The sequence below is a fragment of the Daldinia loculata genome (genome assembly GCF_022478755.1).
Source record: "Daldinia loculata strain CBS 113971 unplaced genomic scaffold F4817scaffold_73, whole genome shotgun sequence".
Taxonomy (NCBI): domain Eukaryota; kingdom Fungi; phylum Ascomycota; class Sordariomycetes; order Xylariales; family Hypoxylaceae; genus Daldinia; species Daldinia loculata.
Genome location: NW_026054927.1, coordinates 2233 through 21949, shown reverse-complemented (window position 1 = coordinate 21949; position 19717 = coordinate 2233). Strand labels below are relative to the sequence as shown.

At 46.1% G+C, this 19717-nt stretch overlaps 5 protein-coding genes across 5 annotated transcripts; 2 read left to right on the top strand and 3 right to left on the bottom strand.

Annotated features, from left to right (window-relative positions):
* The first annotated feature begins 1252 nt into the window (after window positions 1–1252).
* On the top strand, window positions 1253–3472 carry F4817DRAFT_269690 (uncharacterized protein). Its single transcript, XM_049299402.1, has 2 exons — window positions 1253–2032; window positions 2089–3472. Exons 1-2 carry the CDS (start codon window positions 1601–1603, stop codon window positions 3184–3186), a joined length of 1530 nt encoding a protein of 509 aa, XP_049154818.1. The 5' UTR covers window positions 1253–1600; the 3' UTR covers window positions 3187–3472.
* Window positions 3473–4140: 668 nt separating this feature from the next.
* On the top strand, window positions 4141–5782 carry F4817DRAFT_350890 (uncharacterized protein). Its single transcript, XM_049305002.1, has one exon. The coding sequence runs from the start codon at window positions 4583–4585 to the stop codon at window positions 5294–5296; it is 714 nt and encodes a 237-aa protein (XP_049154817.1). The 5' UTR covers window positions 4141–4582; the 3' UTR covers window positions 5297–5782.
* Window positions 5783–8797: 3015 nt separating this feature from the next.
* Window positions 8798–9934, bottom strand: F4817DRAFT_320107 (uncharacterized protein; the record flags this gene model as incomplete). The annotated part of the gene is made up of 1 exon (XM_049301147.1): window positions 8798–9934. The coding sequence occupies one exon, from the start codon at window positions 9932–9934 to the stop codon at window positions 8798–8800; it is 1137 nt and encodes a 378-aa protein (XP_049154816.1).
* A 62-nt stretch (window positions 9935–9996) lies between these two features.
* F4817DRAFT_320106 (uncharacterized protein) lies at window positions 9997–12393 on the bottom strand (the record flags this gene model as incomplete). Its single annotated transcript, XM_049301146.1, has 3 exons — window positions 9997–10078; window positions 10149–11941; window positions 11998–12393. 3 exons carry the CDS (start codon window positions 12391–12393, stop codon window positions 9997–9999), a joined length of 2271 nt encoding a protein of 756 aa, XP_049154815.1.
* Window positions 12394–14670: 2277 nt separating this feature from the next.
* Window positions 14671–18473, bottom strand: F4817DRAFT_269643 (plasma membrane calcium-transporting ATPase). Its single transcript, XM_049299400.1, has 2 exons — window positions 15720–18473; window positions 14671–15657 (listed from the first exon to the last, which is right to left on the bottom strand). Exons 1-2 carry the CDS (start codon window positions 18366–18368, stop codon window positions 14779–14781), a joined length of 3528 nt encoding a protein of 1175 aa, XP_049154814.1. The 5' UTR covers window positions 18369–18473; the 3' UTR covers window positions 14671–14778.
* Between the last annotated feature and the right edge of the window lie 1244 nt (window positions 18474–19717).

The following is a 19717-nucleotide window of genomic DNA, read 5'->3' as shown; positions in this document are numbered from 1 at the left end:
AATTACAGATAATAGAGGATTTGGTCCACTGTTAAACATTTTCTTCTTGTGACCATTGATTTAAATTTCTTGTAGGTTAGTATGTTCTATACTTTCTTCTCTATTCTGGTTGAACATCGAATATATCTACCTCCACATGTGGGTTAAGTTCAAAAAGAGGGGTGTGGGGGTATCGTGGATCGCGATATGGTGCCACGTGATTTCGTGTTAAATTGGCTTAGGTGGTTTGTACATACAATCCGTGCTGTGTTGGACCGAGCCAAGCCGGTCGGTAAACCTAGGGTAAAAGAAGAGCGCCATTTTTTTGAATTTCGCTTTTTTTTCTCTTTTTTGATTTTCGCTCCCGCTTTCCTGCTGCAGTGGTTTGACAGGGGATAAGTCGATCTTATTACTCACCTTAGGTACTTGGGTACTTTTTAATTTACCTAGGTCAGATACATTTATGGAAGCCTCCGAGGCAGCAGAATTTCTTATAGCCACTTATCTTTTAATCTTTCTACTTATTTTCTTTCCCCGTATCGAAATAACTTTTATTCAAAATTGAATGAAACCCTCAATTGCTTTGAGGAAAAAAAAAAAAAAAAAGAGTTGGCTCCATAGAATTGCTGCAGGGACAACGTAGCAATGTACAAGTAGGTACCCATAGCAAAAAGGATCTGCCTACAAGGTACAGGCCTTTTGTAGTGGATGCAAGGCGCTAGGGCCAAGCGTAAATCTAGGGAAGTCTTAGCGCACATGATCCCCCGACAAGTAGATCCAGGTGCGCCCAAGGTGTACCTAAAGAACCCCAGCCAAAAAATACATTAGGAGGTACCTAGGTAGGTGCAGTCGCGCGACTTGGACCGCGTAATAAACGGCCAATGGCTTCCCGCCATTTCTTCCCCTCCTAATATTGGAACCCATTCGCTACTTTGGATACTTTGCCCGAGTTGACTTGTTCCTATTCCCTTGGATCCAAGTCAAAGTCAACGTCAACGTCAACGTCAAACGTTCCCCTCTGACTTTTTCAATATCATCACCTATGGGGGGTTACTTGACTAATTAAACTGATACTTCTGTCGTCAACCCGCGTCGCGTCTAACCCGTAGCTGGATTTCAATTCGAGCTCTTTTACTATTAATTCCCGTGTGGCCGCACTTATTTCGCCTCCTCGCTTCACCTATACCTATACCTATACCTATACTTATACATACATATATCTATGTCTCAGTCCCAGTCTCACACCTTCTTCGAATGCTAAATTTGCTGAGTGTTGCATTGGCTCAACGCGACTATAACAATACGAGTGTTATAAGTCTTGATCTATACTCCCGCAATAACCGCGACTCTGACGACGACGCAACGCGTACACCTCGCTAAGCGACATCAGCGCCCATAAAGGAAATCCTTCGTTTTCTAAACGTGGAATCCTACCGCTTTCAACAATATCTACCTTGCAAATAGGCTAGCTTCAAGACATATGGTTTTATGGAAAACGCGATTGATAGCTTCTGATTAGTTGAATTGCATCCACATCTAACAAGACGCGACAACCTCGTGCCTTTGGCCGTGGCACTTTCTCTAACATTATATCTAACCCACCTAACTTTTACACTGGATCATGTCGCAAGCCAACAGCTCAGGTTCCTTGACGGGCCTCGGCCACTCGTCACAATCTCAGAATATCCCAAGTTCCCAGAGTCAACCACTCAATTATTCAAGCAACGATTCCCAAGATACTACCGCCTCCAATGATACAGATCGTATCTTCACTCCGCCAGAAAGTGACAGTGAGGGCAGCAATGGAATAAGAAACAGCCATAGCTCGAGTCAAGAGTCCCAGCTTCTGCAGCTCTCTCAGCTCGCTGCAGCACAGCAGAGGATGGGCGAGGTAGACGGGGCACCTACGGCTGGTGGTCAATCAAGAAAGCGAATGGCCGACGGTGTGGTCAAGCACAAGAGGAATAGCTCAAGCGTGTCTCCAATTCGTCCTGGTCACTCTAGAAACACTAGCACCGTGAGCATAGCTTCTACCTCTAGTCGCATCGGAGAGGTAATTCGCCAACATCTAATAACGCATTGCCGCGGTCTCTGCTAACTCAATCGTAGCTATCGGCTGAATTGAGGACCAAACTGTCTTACGCCATGGTCAAGGTTAACAACGGCTGGCAAGGGCATTCTATCGATGAGGTCGAGTCGCTCGCGTCTCAAGTTGCCTCTCCTACCTCTAGCACATCTACGTTGCATGGTAGATATGGGGCGTCGGCAAGCCCCCGAGTCGCAGTTGCTCCTATGAGACACAGGGCTTCAAGTATGGTTACTAGCCCTACGACGCAACATCCATCCCAAGGTCGCCCGTATGAGCCATTATGGAGAGAGGGTAATATGAAGTCGTCCGCTTCAACATCACCCAACACCCAAGTGCCCGCGCTAGCTCCGCCTGCGCCTATACAACCGCGTCAGCCCAACCAGACCCAGACCCATCCTCGTCGTAGCTCCAACGCGAGGTTTGCACCAGCTTATCTATCCCACCCGCATCACGTTTCTCCCCATACTCCGGCTCAGCCAAGTCCATTACAAGCCACTCCGGGTCACGGAAATATTAGAACACCCAATGTCGACCCTATCCTCTTTTCTCCTCACCAGAACGTGCGAGAGCAGGAAGCGTTGGAGACGCTGATGTTTATGAGTAGCCCTGGAAACTCGGCGAATGTAAAGCATGCATTTCCCTCGTCTCTCCCTTCATCACAAGGCTCGCAGCCAGTACAGCCATTACATCCGCCGCAAACGCGCAACGGCGGGCGAACTGCTCTCCCTACCTCGCGACTGGGTTCGGGACCCGAGGCCGGGAACCAGGGACGCAAAAGTTTACCAACGGCGCGGCCGCAACATAATCACGCGCCCCAGGTCAAGCGCGTAGGATTTGAGAAGTCACCGGGTATCTACGGTGGGATGGATATTGATGAACCGCACGTATCTCCGCGAAGTAGAGGCACACCTCGTCGCCGAACGAATGGATCGGCTCCGCGACCATCTCTATCTATCCCTGCTGGCCTAAGCGGCCCGTCCCGGCCGAGAACTGCGCTGCGGGGTGACGACATAGAAAGGATGCTCGACCGGGTAGGGGCAGACGACAGCTCGGACTCGGAGGGTGAGATCCACATTCCGCAGAGTAGAAGAGTGAATGGCCCAGTGGTCGGAGTTTGACGCAATATTTTCTTTTTCATGGGGTTCCTATACGGCGTACTTGGCGACTGAGATTGTCATTTTTATCAGTTGTCTCGCGTATATACATGTTTTCCGCATTGTCGAAAAAGGATGTAATTTTTTTTCCTCGATGTCGCATTCACGACCATGATGCATTGAGCTACTGGGGGTTTTCATGAGATGACACTGGGGATTGCAGGAGCAACTGGGTGCATTTACGGGAGATTTATGAGCATGATGACTGGAGGTAGATGTCGTTTGGGTGTATATGTTGGAACGGGTGATGGGTTTGTTCAAGCGTAGGTTACCTACCTATCTTGTCTAAGTAGGGTTATCTTCGGAGCGATTGAATGCATGTGTTGAATGATTCACCATCAAATCAAAAATGCTCTCAGTAGTGTACACGTATCTATCTGGGGGTTATGACATGGGGAACGAGTCATGTTTACCCCTGATCAAACCTAGGCGTAGAGTGCCATGGTATACCGAGGGTGTATTAAACGACGACTTGGATGTGTAAGAGGGGTACGTACCTAGGGTAGGAGTCTGTAATGATATTTGTATGACGAAGGCTACATTAACGAAATAATGAAATTTACAACGATACCAACAAAATTCCCCACGTGTTCATCCCGGCTATCAGCCTTTACGTGCAGGTATGTCTTACAAGGGGGTTACCTACCTGAAAAGGGGGGGGGGGGGGGGGGTAGGGGGCAGCCGACAGCTCCGTAGGTAACCATGAAAATCAGCCTCATTCGAGGCTTGAACTAATTGGGAGGCTAAGTTACATGATGTACGTAATCCTGCATCGATTATCTAATGGGGCGAAGCTGATTTCTCCCGCTACATATGGTTTGTTTGCCAGTTTGGTCAAGCCTCCGCCACGGCAAACGCATTCACTAGCACAACGCCGGTGGTTGCTAAGCTCCGTCTGCGTATCCGCATCGCCGCGTGGTTCTGCTTTGGTGCACCATTATAGTTAATCAGCTGCGAGGCAAAATGACTGCGCCTCCCTAATCACGATGGCTGTTTTCAGCAACGTTAGCGCTTATTGGGTTAGGAGATAAGGGGCTGACTTTACTTACAGCCTCAATTTAATATAACCTACCTACCTAAGGTACATGTAAGCTACTAGGCAAGTATATAAGTGAGGTCTGCTTACTTATAAATAAGCTTTATCAACTTTCTTTATTTTCAGTGAACCTTTTACGTTGTGTTCTTTTCTTCTTTTCCTCTTTTCTTACCATAACTAAGACATTCAACAAACTATACTTCCTCTGATACCCCTAGAAGCCATTCTTCATAGAATTCTTACTTTCAACTTATACCCTTCATTCCTAAGAAGAAGAAAATAAAAAACACTTTCGACATCGCGAGCCTCGCCATCAATATCAACATGTCAGCAGCAGACTACTATGGTAACAGTGGAGGTGGTTATCCCCCGCCTCAACACCAACAGGGCTCGTCGCCTTATCCCCCACAACCTCAATACGCTCAGACGCCCTCGCATTCCCCGTATCCATCTCAACCAAACTACGCAAACGGTACCCCCTCCCCGGCGCCTTACCCCGCTCAGCCCACCTACGCCCAGTCGCCAGCCCCGTCAAAGCAGGGCTACCTTACTCCCTACCAACCACAATCTCAGCACTCGCGACCCGGTTCCGCCCACTCGGATGCCGGCTATGCGCCGCCTCCGTACCCACAGAACGATGGCCGTCACCCAGGAGGATCACGCCCTCACTCCGCGGATCCCTACGCCCAGAATGACCGCGACCCGAACTACAACCAGGCGCAAGCTGGCGAGGACGGCGAGCGTGGTCTAGGCGCGACTCTAATTGGAGGCGGAGCCGGCGGTTTCCTCGGCCACAAGCTCGGTAAGGGCAAGCTGGGCACCATGCTAGGTAGTGCCGTTGGTGCGGTAGCAGCCAATTTAATAGAGAACAAGTTGGAGAAGCGCCATTCGAATCAGGGCAATGATCAAGGCTATGGACAGGGACAGGGATATGGGCATGGTCACGGACATCATGGTCAAGGCCACCATGGCCATCACAGTCATCACAGCCATCATGGGCACCATGGGCATCATGGGAAACACGGCCAGGGCTGGTAGATGATCTAATAATTCGGCAGAACGGTTAGATTGCTACAGTGGATGCTAAAGGGGTTTCCCCCCCCGCTTCCCTAACGATTAACTTGATATTATAAACGGCGGCGTATTGGTCGGTATAAGTCGGTATTGGTATAGGCTTCGGTGGTTTCTCGTTTGTTTTAGATTCCGGTAAAGAAATGACGAGATGATGCTACGGTTCCTTATGTGGTTGCTACAATAAGTAGAGCGTTGGTTGTATGGGGAATGCTTATACCTACCTATGTACTACCTATATTACCCTTGTCGACGAAGGTATTTTTAACAGCCCACAGTTGGCTGTCACTAGCTTTAAATATACCTATGTAGTTACATGATTACCTTGGGTATGTTTTAATAGTGCAATGATGAAGACACTTGTGGAACCCAAATGAAGAATATTAGTAAAGGTGTCTGATCAACAAGTCACTACCTCTTATGGAAGATGATAAAAATGTGCATAATAGTGAGCTACTCGATAGGATGACAATGATGAATTTGTTAATGTCCAGTAGGCGCGTCAAGACTATCTACCTAAAGGCCTATATATCCTCTGCCATGAGAAATGTCTCCTGCGCACCTTTTGCTCTTGTAAAATAAAATGATAATTCTACCATCTTTCAAGCTACTCATTAAACTTGACTTCTTTTACCCTTACTATTCGATTTAACTTCGCCCCTCCGCTTATCACCCGTCGGAGCTAATTTCTGCATAATATTCTTTTATGCACCGCCTCTATAATTTTTAACCGTATATCAAAATCGCCGCTATTTTTGCACCTTTCTTCAAAATATTTAGGATCCATCCAACGAACCTTTTCGGTTTTGTATGAGATCTCAGCAGGGCTTAACGTAAGATAGTTGTGCAACGTACGTATGTCGTAACCAAAACCATGGTTGCCTTAGTCTTTCGGTATTGAATTTTCTCCCGGAGATTTTTAAAGCTGGTGACCGTCTTCAGTCAGGGGGGTTTTCGGTGCCATGTCCCTCGATAGTAACAGCTTTTTCCACGGCAGATTGTGCGACAATCCTCGTCGATGGGCTGTTCGATAAGGCTGTATTCGAAGTATAAAACCGTATCTAGCCTCTTGGGCAGATGATGATGATGATGATGACGACGTTTAGGTCTACTGGTGGCTATAGGCTACCTTGGTGGAAGAGTTTGAGGGTGATAGGTTGTAGCATACAACAATTTCGTGCCATATGTCGTTTAAAAGGAGGATTAGAATTCGGATTTTTAGGGTCTTGATGTGAGATGATGAATTTGTGTAGACCTTATCTAACGTTAAGAAGTTGGTTATAAAAAGATTCGGCTTATTGGGGAGCGTTGTAGTCGTGCTTTCCGGGGATGAGGGTAATGGCTTTGGTGAATTACCCAAGTACCTTGGAGCTACCAGATTGGTAGACACTCATTTGCTGATTTCATAGAAGTTGAGGGTGTATTCAAGTCTGGTTCTCATCACGGCTTTGTTCTCGTCCGTAAGATGAGCTGTCCACCATATCTGTGTGTCGCCGCGCAGTAGCTGCGGGAAATTGTCTCGGAGGATGGCTTTCTTGGCTTCATTCTCAGCAGCTGTACGTACTAGTTATAGCGTGCGCATCTTTGGCGCGGAGACGTCTGGAGTACTTCGCGAGGGGAGTAGAGCTAGAGTATCGCCTGCCATAGGAAATAAAAGTGAGAGTGTAGCCTCTAGGCAGGATAGGTAGGTAGTAGGTAGTGTTATACCAGCACCCAACAATAGGAGTGTGCTCGAGACCATATGTCTAGCGTAAAGTCCATATATACCCCCAACGTCTCCAAATACTGTGACTTATAGGTAGATATGTTGCTGTTTAGAAATGTCCCCGGGATGTGTTAGGTTTTTTTCCTTCTTTTCTTTTTTTTTTTTTTCTTTCTTTTAGGTGTGAAGTTTTAGCTCAATTTTTTCTCACTCCATATTCGGTAACCAAAACAATAGTTGTGCTGCTTGGATACCTGATTTATAGTTTGCGGTGTTGTAAACGAAGAGTTTATTTGTGTTGTGTTGTTAAGTTGACTAAAAGAGGTGATAGGAGGTTTTTAATTATTATGGAGTGGTATTAATATTTGAATATGAAGTATCTAAAATTGTTAGTTTCCATATAAAGCTATGAGTGTTTGATGCATATAAGGTACTTACTGGATTTTACTTTGTAGTTAGGTATGAATGCTTCTTTTGAAGCTTTTGTTCGAGTAGAATAATCTCGGAGAGAAAAGGTAAGCTTTGTGTATTAGACAGACCATGAGTATAAAATGACATCGGGCCTACTACGCCACCAACTCGAGTTGAACTGATCTTATAGCAGCTACCTGTCTGCTAACAGGTAACATTTGATAATCTTGCCGACAGTCTTTCCTATAGTTTTGGCTACAGTCTTCCTCGAGGGTTGCTTCGGATGGTTTTGTATAAGCTGGGGTGTGTTGATTAGGTATACGAGGAAGCTTGGTGCTTCTTCCTTTTGATGGTGTCGACCTCTTTGATAGCCTCGTGTAGCTGTCTGTGTAGTTGAAAAATCTTTGTCTTTTATTTTTCCTTTTTTCCTTTTTTCCTTTTTTCCTTTTTCCTTTTTATTTTTTATTTTTTTATTTTTTTATTTTTTTATTTTTTTATTTTTTTTTATTTTTTATTTTTTTAAATCTTTTTTTTTTTTTATTTTTTTATTTTTTTTTTTATTTTTTTTTTCGAGAGACTACTGTCCGCCAATCTCATTGTATCGGCAAGTTGCTCGATGTCGCTTGTCCAAGTTACTATACCATAGAGTTATTGGCGAAGCTACCAACGTACTAGTACATATATCGATGTTCCGTTGGGAGGCTACGCCTCTCGGCCCTGCCATAAAGTAGGTAGCCGAATAATACCAACGTCTTGGAGAATGAGATATCTATAATTACTTGTTAGATTCGCTTCATCCTAAGTTTAGCATTCTAAACACGTACCTTGCATACTGTGCGGAGATATGGAAGCCAAGTGACCGATGCGATGAGGTAGACGCTAGAGGACCTGCGAGAAGAAGGCGAGAAGAAGAGAAAAAGGGGACGTAATAGTCTAAGACACGGCTTTCTCCCAAGCAAAAATAAAATAAAGATAACAGCCCATCTTCTCGATGTACCACTCCAAGGAGGGAAGAGAACTGGTGTTAAGCAGCCAGACTGCCCTCCAGTCCCCCAGTAATGACAATTAGTACAAAGACCCAAAGCCAAGCCAAAGCCTCGAGCGAAGATTTCATCCTCCAGACGGCATATTCCCTTAAATCAACACCAATCAAAGATTGGTACATGCACCCCATAAGTGCATAATACATATTAGCCCGCTTGCGAGGCAGGGCTCACGCCAATCCGGCGAAGGATGGCCATGGGGTGCAAGGGGGATTATGCCGAATGAAAGAAATGAATTCTTGCGACCGCAAGACTGTTGGGTTAGTGTTGGGACTAGGTGTAACTGTACATTACCAAGGTTCTGGGAGTAGTCTACTGTTTATCCTCCGGCTTCTTCGGTCTCTTTGGAACGATAAACGGGTTGGCAGGTCGCTTCTTTAATTTCATTAGTGATTGGAAGTCTGCGTCGTTCTTCTTCTTTTGCCATCCCTCCTTCAACTTCTTCTCGGCCTCCGCAACCAGATTATTCTTCTTGTTCTGCTCGTCTCGGTTGTGCTTGCTTGCCGTGTCTAGCTTCTCCATCATAACACTCAAACGCTCATCATCCCACTCTGTGAATGGAAGTCCATCGGTCTCCTTGTGAGGCAAGCCCTCGGCACCTATCGTGTAGTAAGTGTCAGGGAGGAGGGCCCCCTTCACAGCTGCTTGGTCGAAAGCTCTCTGCTTCCCGCCTCGTCCCATGATGCTTTCTTTTGAGCGCTCTTCTATATTGCTTTTGAGGGTCTTCTTGAGGGCGTTGAGATCTAATTTGGCCGCCTCCCGCGGCTTTGATGGAAGCAGCCAAGCTGTAGGAATGCTCGAGAAGGCTGGGGCTTGAGGTTGCGCCTGGACAGGCGGGGACTTATGTAGAGAAGTCTCGTCGAAGGGATCCTCTTCCATAGGAGTATCTTCCATATCGGAACCGCTGGCAACCATAGGTGCTTCAAATATCGGCCCAGGTGCTTCAAATACTAGTTCCTCGTTTCCCATAAGGGGGTTACTTGGCGGGGCGATAGTAGTCTGGCTTGAGATACCGATATTGGAGGTAAAGTTAAAAGGGGATGTAGGTGTATTGGTAAAGGTGATGCCAGCTGGGCTATGGTGTAGGAGGGGAAAAGGTATAGGTGTATGTATGGCGGTAGTGGTGTTAGTCGGATTATAACTTGGGATGGTAGGAGTATTAGGAACAGGCTGGCTGTGTGTGGGTCCAGTCTCTGTAAACGGAGCTTCCGTCATAACTTCATCCGGAATATCTTGCTCTTCCTGATGGCCATCTACTTCTGGTGCATCTCCCATAGATTCTTCGTGGTCAGGGTCTTGACCATTTCCAAGATCCGCATTTGCTAGCTCTGCTGCCAGCTCCTCCTCAAGTGTCTGTTCCATCAGTTCCAGAATATCAGCATCGGGTTCAATGTCCATTGTCCCCGGACCTGGTTCACCCGTTTCGACTTCGTCAGCTTCGACATCCATTGCCTCTTGAATTCGATCATCGGTTTGGGGGTTCTATTCCATTAAAGCCGAGTGATCAGAATTCATTGGCTCGTTTGCATTAATCTGCCGGTTTTGCTGATCCGAGGAGCCCTGATCAGCTTGGCTCTGTGAGCCATTATGGAGCTGATCCGGGAAGGTAAGTTGTCCGATATGAGTGAAACCTTGGTGACTAGAATAGGACATTGAAGCATACTGTCCGGGTTCGATAGGCTCCTCGTTGCCGTAAGAGAACATCGGCGCAGATTGTTCGCCACCGAAGTTAAAGATAGGGGCAGACTGTCCAGCTTCCGTGGACTGCTCGGTGCCGAAAGGGAGTACAGGTGCATATTGTTCACCATCGAAATTAAAAGTAAAGTCAGGTTGCTCAACTTCCGCGAACTGCTCATTACCGAAAGATAGCACCGGCATTGGCTGTGGAGCCTGAGTTGGCTGCTCGTTAAGGAAGGAGGATATAGGTGTATGTTGTTCGGGTTGAATAAACTGTTCAGCACCGAAATCAAAGATGGCAGCAGTCTGTTCAACTTCGGTGGGCTGCTCATTGACGAACGAGAATGTGGGTGTGAATTGTCCAACACCGAAGTTAAAAGTGGAGGTAGATTGTCCAGCTTCAGTAGGCTGCTCGGTGCTGAACGTGAACACGGGGGTAGGTTGGGTTAGAGGAGGCTGTTCACTGTCGAAAAGATGGCCATTTTCGACAGCTTGTTCCATGCCCATAGGGTTCTCCAAAAGTTGTATATTGGAATCGAACTCTGCTGGCGCGGGGACGATATGTGGCTCATGGATAACAATCTGCTCACTGCTAAATTGGCTGTCCTCGGCTTGCTGTGAATTATCTAGAGACAGCATTTCGTCTAGTATATTGTCAAGAATCTCTTCCCATTGAGCCATATCATTGGATGGTTGCTCATCGTGTGAAAGTTGTTCAATAGCATGGTCCTCCACAATGGGTTTCTCGATAGGCTGTTCCATTGCACATTGCTCGGCCGAGGATTCCTCCTTAAGAGTCTCCGAAATAGTAGACTTCTCCATGGAGTTCGTCTCAGTAAGCTGCTCGGTGAGAGGCATCTCCTGAATCTCGGGGGACTGGGAGGTAGGTTGCTCAGTAATGGCCCGCACAGTGGATTGCTGCTCCGCGGGAGGCAGCTCGAAGGTAGCAGGGCCGTTGGTCGAGGGGTCTTCGGTACTATGTCCCTCAACAGCAACAGCTTGCTCAATGACCAGCTGCTCCACAGCAGGCTGGACACCTAGAGGCTCCTCGTCGGCGGGTTGAGAGATAGGAGAACCATGAGTAGGAAGCATCTCGATAGAAAGCATGTCATCACTGAGCTTCTCAGGGGCAGACTCCTCAGGGGTAGGCTGCTCGATGACGGGCTGCTCGATGACGGGCTGCTCGATGGTAGGCTGCTCGATGGTAGACTGGTCAATAGCGGACTGTTCGATAATAGGCTGCTGGATACTAGGTTGGTTGCTAACAGGCTCTTTAGACTTAGGTGTACCTTCAGTCGGCTTGGGCTGGTTAGGTTGCTTGGCAGTAGCCCACTTATTCCTGAGGTATTCACGTGAAGAAACCGTCTGACCTGGAGCCTGTAGTATCTCCTCGACAAGCCCTGTTCCGGTACCCTCTTCGCTCATAAACGAAGATCTTCGAAGAAATGTAATTCTCGGCTTAGACTTTCGAAAGATCTTAAGAACGGACTTGTGAGAGTAGACTATGGGTGTAGGCATAGGCGGCTCAGGAGGGGTAATAGGGGGCATGTCTGTGATAGTTATGATCGCAGATATGGCCAGTTGAGGTCGAGGTTGGCTGTGAGTGTCCATCTGCGTGCTAGTGTGAACCATCTTAGGCTTTCTTATAACTCGACATAACTGGCGCCAGAGAGTAAGAGGGAGCTTAAAGATAGACACCGTAACGCGCAGAATGAGAGCCAAGAAACGTCGCATGAGTAAATATGTGCGGTGGGCTAGTGTGAGAACCACGGAGAGTACCTATGATATAACACGTTAAAATCAGGGGCGAGCATAAGGGTCAGGATGAGACTTACCTGGAGAGGGATGCGCCGAAGAGAAGGGGTTGCAGCGCAGACAATCATGACAAGATCAAGATAAAACATATGCTTGTCGCGAGTGAGAAACTTATGCATTATCATGATCGTCGCAACGGTAATCGCGCTGGGATAAGTGACACCCCAAGAATCTTTGCATGCGCACATGAGCGCGATGCCGTGGATCTCCCGGAGAATACCTCCTCCAAAGACGTACTTCACGCAAATAGCCGTGAGAGTGTTTGCCAAAAGAGCGCCGACATTAGCAGAGGGATCGCTGTCATCATAACCGGAGAGACAAGAGATCATAATCATGCCGATAGCTCCTCCAAAGGGGGCGGCGAACATGGCGTCAAGGGCCAGAAGGAAGGGAACGAGGATGGTAATGGCGTACATGATGAAAGACTTGGTCAATCAATGTAATAATAGGAGGGTAAATAGAAGAGTAAGGTGAATGGGAGAGGGGGAGAGAGAGGGAGGATGGGGAGGATAGGGGGGGTAATAGATAGATAAATCAATGAATCAACTGAAGTCAATGATCAAGACAATAGGATGAATCGATTGATGAATCAATGGTCGAGCGAATTGATTGATGGATGTATTGAATAATTGTTTGGATCGAAGGATCAATAGATCAATGAATCAATGTGTAGTCGGATAGTGTAACTAATGATATGTGTATGTCAAAGTCGAAGTCGAAGTCGAAGTCGAAGACGAGAACAATTGTTGCACTTAGTTAACTTGTAGAAAGAAAAGAAGGAAGAGAAAAAGACGAGATTGGGTAGCAGGTCTGTAGAATTAAATAGAGAAAGTTTGCGCCAGTGATTGTGGGAATAATCAGTTGTAACATTGGTACTTTGGCAACAAATCAATTTTGGAATTAGGAAAGAGGAAGGTACGATGCTCGAATTTTCATATGTACCTCAAGTATCATGAGTTGAATCAACAACTTAGCACATCTCAGGCAGGTTCGTTACTGCAGTTTTACACATATCGTCCGTGCATCTCTTACTGCTAAGGTTGTAAGGTTGGAAGGTACGCAACAACAGCTAGTCAACATCTGCAAGCGATCACTTTACAGGTGTATCTATTCCACACGGGGGACAGTTGATTTAATCCTTAGCTTGATTTAATTATTTTTCTTTTTACAGGAAATCTAAAATCAGCTGTTAAACAATTATTAGCTGATATTTCAGAATTTTAACATAAACACCAATTCTTATATAAAATGTAACACGACATTGCTAAAGCCTTTAATCCCAACATTGACTTATCAGTAAGGATTGTACATTAGCGACTTAAGCTAACTTTAAGTATGACTTTAACCGATGCATTTTTGAACTTGATCTTTGATCGTTAAATATATTTCAACTATAACAACTTACTGTAATATTTATTTCAAGTCGTGACTCATTAATTATGATTGTGTAATACAAGAGTGTAATACAAGAAGTTGTGTAGTGATTCTGATGGTTGCGAAGGTTAGTCTGATTATGTAAATTGTTTGTGTAACTGTGCAATGATTGGCTAATAATGCAATCCACCTTCCAAAGATAGTATCTTTTTTCTAAGGCAGGGGTTCCCCAGATTTTGGTTGCAGATTAATTGATCTAGATCTAGCAAAGGGGTACGTACCAAGATCAGTTGATTTAGATTTCAGAAAGAAAAAGAAACAGAGGCAGGTACGTATCGAAGTGATTCAGGCACCGATTGATTGCAGGATGTTGATTTACTTTTGAGTTGGTACCCAGGTAGGTACATAGGTACGATGCTGGCATGGAAGCTTGGGTACAACAAATTCTGTCCCCAGTCATGACCAGTCACCCTTGAGAAATAATGCGTGCTCACGCGTTTCAACTCACATACAAACCAGATGACTGCCACATATATTCAACATTTATCTCTCAAGTCTCAAGTAAGGATCTAGTTAAATATAAACACCAGAAAGCTTATTACGGCCGGTTTATGAAACATGTGGTAAGGATGTGTGTTTTTAAATGGTAATATTCAGGCCTACCTATAATAGCTTATGTTGTGTCTATGGGGTGATCCTCAAGGAAGGAAATAATGATATATGGATTGAGTATAAGTAATAAAGGGATACGTAATGTCGTATAATATAATGCTGTTTAAAAAGTTGCCTGGTCTAAAAACTAACTTATATTATAAGACTAGGTAACTACCAACATCTTTTCAACCTGGGAGACAACAAGCCTGAAAAAGCTTCAAATGATGTAATACCAAAAGTAGGCAACAGATACCTTAGTTAGTTAGTAGCAATATGAATGTCAGAGTTTATAGTGTCCTTTATGAGCTATTCATAGTTGAGGACGAGCACATGTATGATGATGATGACGTTTACATCTATTGGTCTGCTATATCTACTTGCGTAATTACAGCGGCGCATCTCTGGCGCTTTAGACGTCTAGAGTACTCCCTTAGAGGGAGCAGAGCTAGAGTATCGCCTGACATAAGAAAGGAAACGAGCACATGTAGTTATGGGCTGAAGACGCGAAGGACAATAGAGCACCACATTCCCTTTTCTATTTTTTTTTTCTAAGATCATGGATCTTAACTAGGTCTACCCCCGGCAACATATACTTGCTAACACTATAGCGCATTCTCATCTACTAGATCTCGTTCACCATATTCAAATCAATGTTCCTATTTCAAGTTCATCCGTGCAAGTGCGTAAAGGCATTAATATAAATCCAAAACTCGTCGCTAAACGTCATATGTTCTATTTAATATACAAATAAAAACCATACATATACATATATTTTATCTTCGCCCCTGCTCTAGATCCACTATTATTTGTATTTCCGGGTTGTTATTCGAAAGAACGCCCTCGGAAATTACGATCTCGGGAGCTGTTTCTTTTTCTTGAGTTATATTAATTTCTTGTTTTTCTTCCGATGAGGATTCCGTCTTCTTCGACTTCCACATCCTGCTAAAGACAGCGCCGATCTTGGAAAAGAATTTGGCCAGAAGCTTATATACAGCGACGATAGGTGCGGTTACGATCTCAGTGATCCTGGCGAATAGGGCGTCCGGGAATAGTCGTATAACAATAGCCCACGGGAGCGAAATGGCTGCTGCCACCAGGCAGATAGCCCATTGCACGCCGTTGATAGCAGTGATCTCGAACGCAGCGCCTCCCACGAAGACAATGGCCACCTGAGCGCCAACCATAATAATGTTGATTACGATGAAGAATTTGTTGCGAAGCACACCTTCGAAGATGTTGAACTTGTTATCCAGGCGTCGGTTGTTAAACTCGTTGAATATTTGCATCCATACGAACGTGTTGAAGACCATAGTGTTGAGCTCGGTCTTCTGGGTTTGGTTATTAGGATCGTAGCCTAGGATGGAAGCGCCGGCGAAGTGTAGAATTAATGTAATGATGAGTTGGTAAATTGCCTGCCCGACAATCATTTTCCACATATTAGTTGTGATAAGGGGTGCACTCTTCGGTTGGGGTTTGCGATCGAGGATTTTTTCAGTTGGAGGGTCCGTTGCGAGTGCGAGGGCTGCAAAGGTGTCCATGATGAGGTTTACCCAGAGCAATTGCACGGCTGTAAGCACGGAATGCATTTCGGGGTCGGCAACGGCAGATATGAAGGCGAGGAGGACAGCGGTGATATTGACGGTAATTTGGAACTAGAAAATGGTTAGCATCATACAGAGATAATTGTTTGTGTCATTGTTGACGTAGAACTTACCTGAAGAAACTTCTGAACCGAGTCGTTAACTGCTCGTCCCCATTTGAGAGCAGTAAGAATAGAAGCGAAGTTATCGTCCATCAGTACAATTTCCGAGGCCTCCTTAGCCACCTCAGTTCCACAGATGCCCATCGAAAAACCGACATCGGCAGTCTTGAGAGCTGGAGCATCGTTGGTGCCGTCTCCAGTAACAGCTACAGTTTCTCCAAGAGCCTTGAGTCTCGCGACTAGAATCCTCTTATCCTCAGGCGACGAGCGCGCAAGTACTTGTAGCTTGGGTAATTTGGCATCCATCTCATCCTCGCTGAGTCTCCTGAAATCAGGACCTTCCATAATAAGGCCATCGGTGTAAATACCACATTCGGCTGCGATGGCCTGAGCAGTCACAGCGTTGTCTCCAGTAACCATGCGAACGACAACGCCAGCAAGTTGAGCTTTTCGAACCGCTTCGGGGACACCCGGTCTTACAGGATCCTGGATACCAGCCAAACCAAACCAAACCAGGTTCTTTAGTACTGAGCCGAATTTTACATGGCCATCTTCTATCTCGGCGTCGGCAGGTGGCCAACTCTCAAAGTCTTTGTATACGATACCGATGGTCCTCAGCGATCCCTTGGCATAAGAATGAATAATAGATATTATGCCATCACGATCGCTATTTGAAAGCTCGCTTGTAGCAAGAGACTGAACATCTGCCTTCGCGCTGCAATAGTCTAAGAGGATTTCCGAAGCTCCCTTCACTAAGAGCCTATATCCAGAACCGTCTCTTAGCTTGATGACTGCGCCCATGCACTTCTTGGATGAGTCGAAAGGCATCATTTGAATTGTCCGTTCGTTGTTGCGGGCCTCGGCCAATGATTGCATCGCAAGGTAGTCCCTTGCTAGCTGAAGTAGTGCTGTCTCAGTCTTGGAGCCAATAAAAGCGAATTGGCCATCTTCCTCGCCCTCAAAGGCGGTCGAGTTGATAGCCACTGATTGCACAATAGCGTCCTTGGTTTTTTGACTAAGGCCGGCCGCCCATTGGGAGACGCTCTGAATACCTGGCTTCTCGCTTTCGGATTTGGCAAAGCTTGATTGGCCGAATGTTCCCGCGACAACTGTCATTTTGTTGGTTGTCAACGTTCCCGTTTTGTCAGAACAAATTGCGGTGGCGTTTCCCATCGTTTCACAGGCGCGTAACACACGGACAAGGTTGTTTTCCTTCAGTAATCGAGTGGTGGCAAAGGCCAGCGCCAAAGTAACCGCCAGGGGCAAACCTTCGGGTACAGCCACAACAATAATAGTCACGGCCACGATCAGGATGTCCAAGAAAGCGGAGGCCTTCTCTGAGCTAGAACGCGCGTCCGTTGAGAGGCCGCCGAGGAAACGAAATAGCAGGACGAAGAAGAGAAGACCAGCTGCTGTACTACCTAGTTTTGCGATAGCGACGGCGAGTCTTTCGAGTTTCTTCTGAAGAGGAGTTGCTTCGATATCTGTTCGGACAGACATCATGATCTTGCCGAAGCTGGAATGCACACCGACAGAAGTGCAGAGGAATGTGCCAACGCCTTCAAGCACCTTGGACCCTGAAATAATAAAGGGGTCGAGACCATTTTGATTGGCGCCTGATTCCAGTATTTCCATAACCTGCCCACCCGGTGTCTTTTTAATAGCGTCAGATTCACCCGTCGCTGAAGATTCATCGCACTTCAAGTCGTGACCGTTAATATATATTCCGTCGACGGGGACGAGATCACCGGGTTCGAGGTGTATGACATCCCCAACCAGGACGTCGTGAACATTAATCATGAATGGCTTTCCAGACCGAACAACTTTGATCTCGCGGTCTTCTTTCTTGGCGTTAAGTCTGACGAAAGCACGTTCCTTCTGCCAGTCATTGAGTGATCCTACCAGTGTGACGATAAGTATAGCAATAACGATTGCGACGCCTTCAACCCAGTCTACAGATGGTGGTCCTCCTGGTTCAGGGGTCGTCCCGAAAGTTTCGTAAAGACCAAGTGCTAGCGATATTATTGCGGCTACTGTTAATAAGATGATAACCCTGTCGTTGTAGGCATTCCACATGAGCACCCATATCGGTGTGGCTTTCTTCGCTGGTAAAATATTCTTGCCAAAGACTCTTGCTCGGTCAACAAAGGAGTCGGATTCGGGTTGAGGTGTCCGCTCCGGTGTCTCTATGAATTTATCTGACGTCCTCCGCACGGCCTGCTCAAACGTAATAGATGCTCGTACTGTTGCCTCGTCGACGCTCAGGCCGGCGTTAATATCGGACTGCAGGCCACGTGCTATTCCGGAGATGCCGCCTAGCGCCTGAAATGCGGGTAAAGATTTTGGATTTTGAAGTTTGTTTAACTGACCCGGGCTGAAAGCAAACGGGTTATTTTCGACCTGGAAATCCGCCTCCGAGCCGGGATCTGGACGGAGAGCTGCTTCGGGGTCTACTGATAACACACTTGCTCCACAATCGGATGGGACTGGTGTTTGGAAAGGATTAGAGTGAGCTGGCGTTAGAAAAGGATTCGATATGTTCGAAATATTAGAGACAAAGGAACCAGCAGGCGTCACCACTCTGGTTTCATTAGTATCGCTCCTTGGACGGGTTCGTGTATCGATCGCCAGCGTTGGCGGCGCTAAACTATTGCTCGCCATGGTTATGAAAATGTATAGCTGCTAGTCTTATCTTAACAGATGAATAGATATGAGCTAGATCATGGGTTGAGATGGCAATAGGTATTATTCCTAAGATATGATGGAGTATGATGATCATGTAGGCTTTCAAGAACGAGCCTGTCGGTGAGGGGGGTATCATATAAGAAAGATGAACTCGGACGGCTGTGAGGTGAGGCCTAGAAAGGGCACATGCTGACTCTGTCGAGGCTCACCGTATGTATAGAATTTCCACTTTTACCGAGGCCAAAAGAAAGGGTGTCGTGGAATAGTTGCCCCAAGCTAAACTGGGTAGCAGGCTATCCTAGATGGCAGGGACTTTCTTGGCCAGGCTGTGCAAAGCGGAGTAATGCGATGGGATGGCGAAAGTGTCGGATTAAAGGTACCAATATTTGGTATCTTAGATGGTGGGCCCGTCGTAATGCAGACCGCAGCTTGATCTTGGTTATGATATGCCAGGTTAGGTGCTTAATAGATAGACTATAGTACGCGTTGGGAGAAAAGAAAGACGCGACTCTTTAAATGTTGAGAGTCTGTTCACACCATCTAGACCCGGGCGCAGTTATCAAATCTGTCTTGAAGGTGTAATAAGGAAGGCTATGTTAGGCATATGACGCAGTGAGAGGCAAATGCTGTGTTGGAGGCCGCTTTTGCTTGAACATAAAAGGTGCTTTCCATCCCCTTAAAGACTGACTATGACGGCTTAGCGACGAATAATAGGAATTAGTGGTATTGGCAACCAGATCATAACATCCAAAACATGGTAGTACTATCATGCATGCGACCTCCGCTTCTAGTGATTAACAATATACCAATACAACGGTTTGAAGGATTAACCATGAAGAGAGGAGAAATTTCTGACGTTCCTCCCTTATGCCAAGACGGGGTCGAGTGAGGCTGTGTAGATGTTAGATCCCGCTTTGACCAATCAAAAGTCGGGCGATACGCAGACATAACATACCTAACTCTATATTCCATCTGTTTATTGGCATTGCTGCATTGCCCAGTGTGATTTGAATTTAAAAACCGGATCCATGGTACATGGCCGAGTTTCTTCAAACAATATCGCGATTCATGAGCGAAATTCGCTTTTAACCAATCACATGTGGGAAACCATCCAATTATACATACTCACGACGACGGCAATACCAAATATACCGAACTAAACTAACTCCAAATAATAGTCTTAACGTTAAACCGTGAGAGAGATACGTAGTTAGTTTGATTACTCTTACTACTATCTTTAGGTATCATCACGAACACGTTCCCTTGCTTTAGTCGATGATTGATAACCCGACACGCCAACAAAAGGGCGGAGTCAACTTACAGGT

Excerpts from the sequence above, each read along its gene's own strand:
- F4817DRAFT_269690 (XM_049299402.1), top strand. The coding sequence starts at position 1,601 with ATGTCGCAAGCCAACAGCTCAGGTTCCTTGACGGGCCTCGGCCACTCG. Across the intron at positions 2,033-2,088 it reads CCTCTAGTCGCATCGGAGAG|CTATCGGCTGAATTGAGGAC; the intron begins GTAATTCGCCAA and ends ACTCAATCGTAG.
- F4817DRAFT_350890 (XM_049305002.1), top strand. The coding sequence starts at position 4,583 with ATGTCAGCAGCAGACTACTATGGTAACAGTGGAGGTGGTTATCCCCCG.
- F4817DRAFT_269643 (XM_049299400.1), bottom strand. The coding sequence starts at position 18,368 with ATGGCGAGCAATAGTTTAGCGCCGCCAACGCTGGCGATCGATACACGA. Across the intron at positions 15,658-15,719 it reads CGGTTCAGAAGTTTCTTCAG|TTCCAAATTACCGTCAATAT; the intron begins GTAAGTTCTACG and ends ACCATTTTCTAG.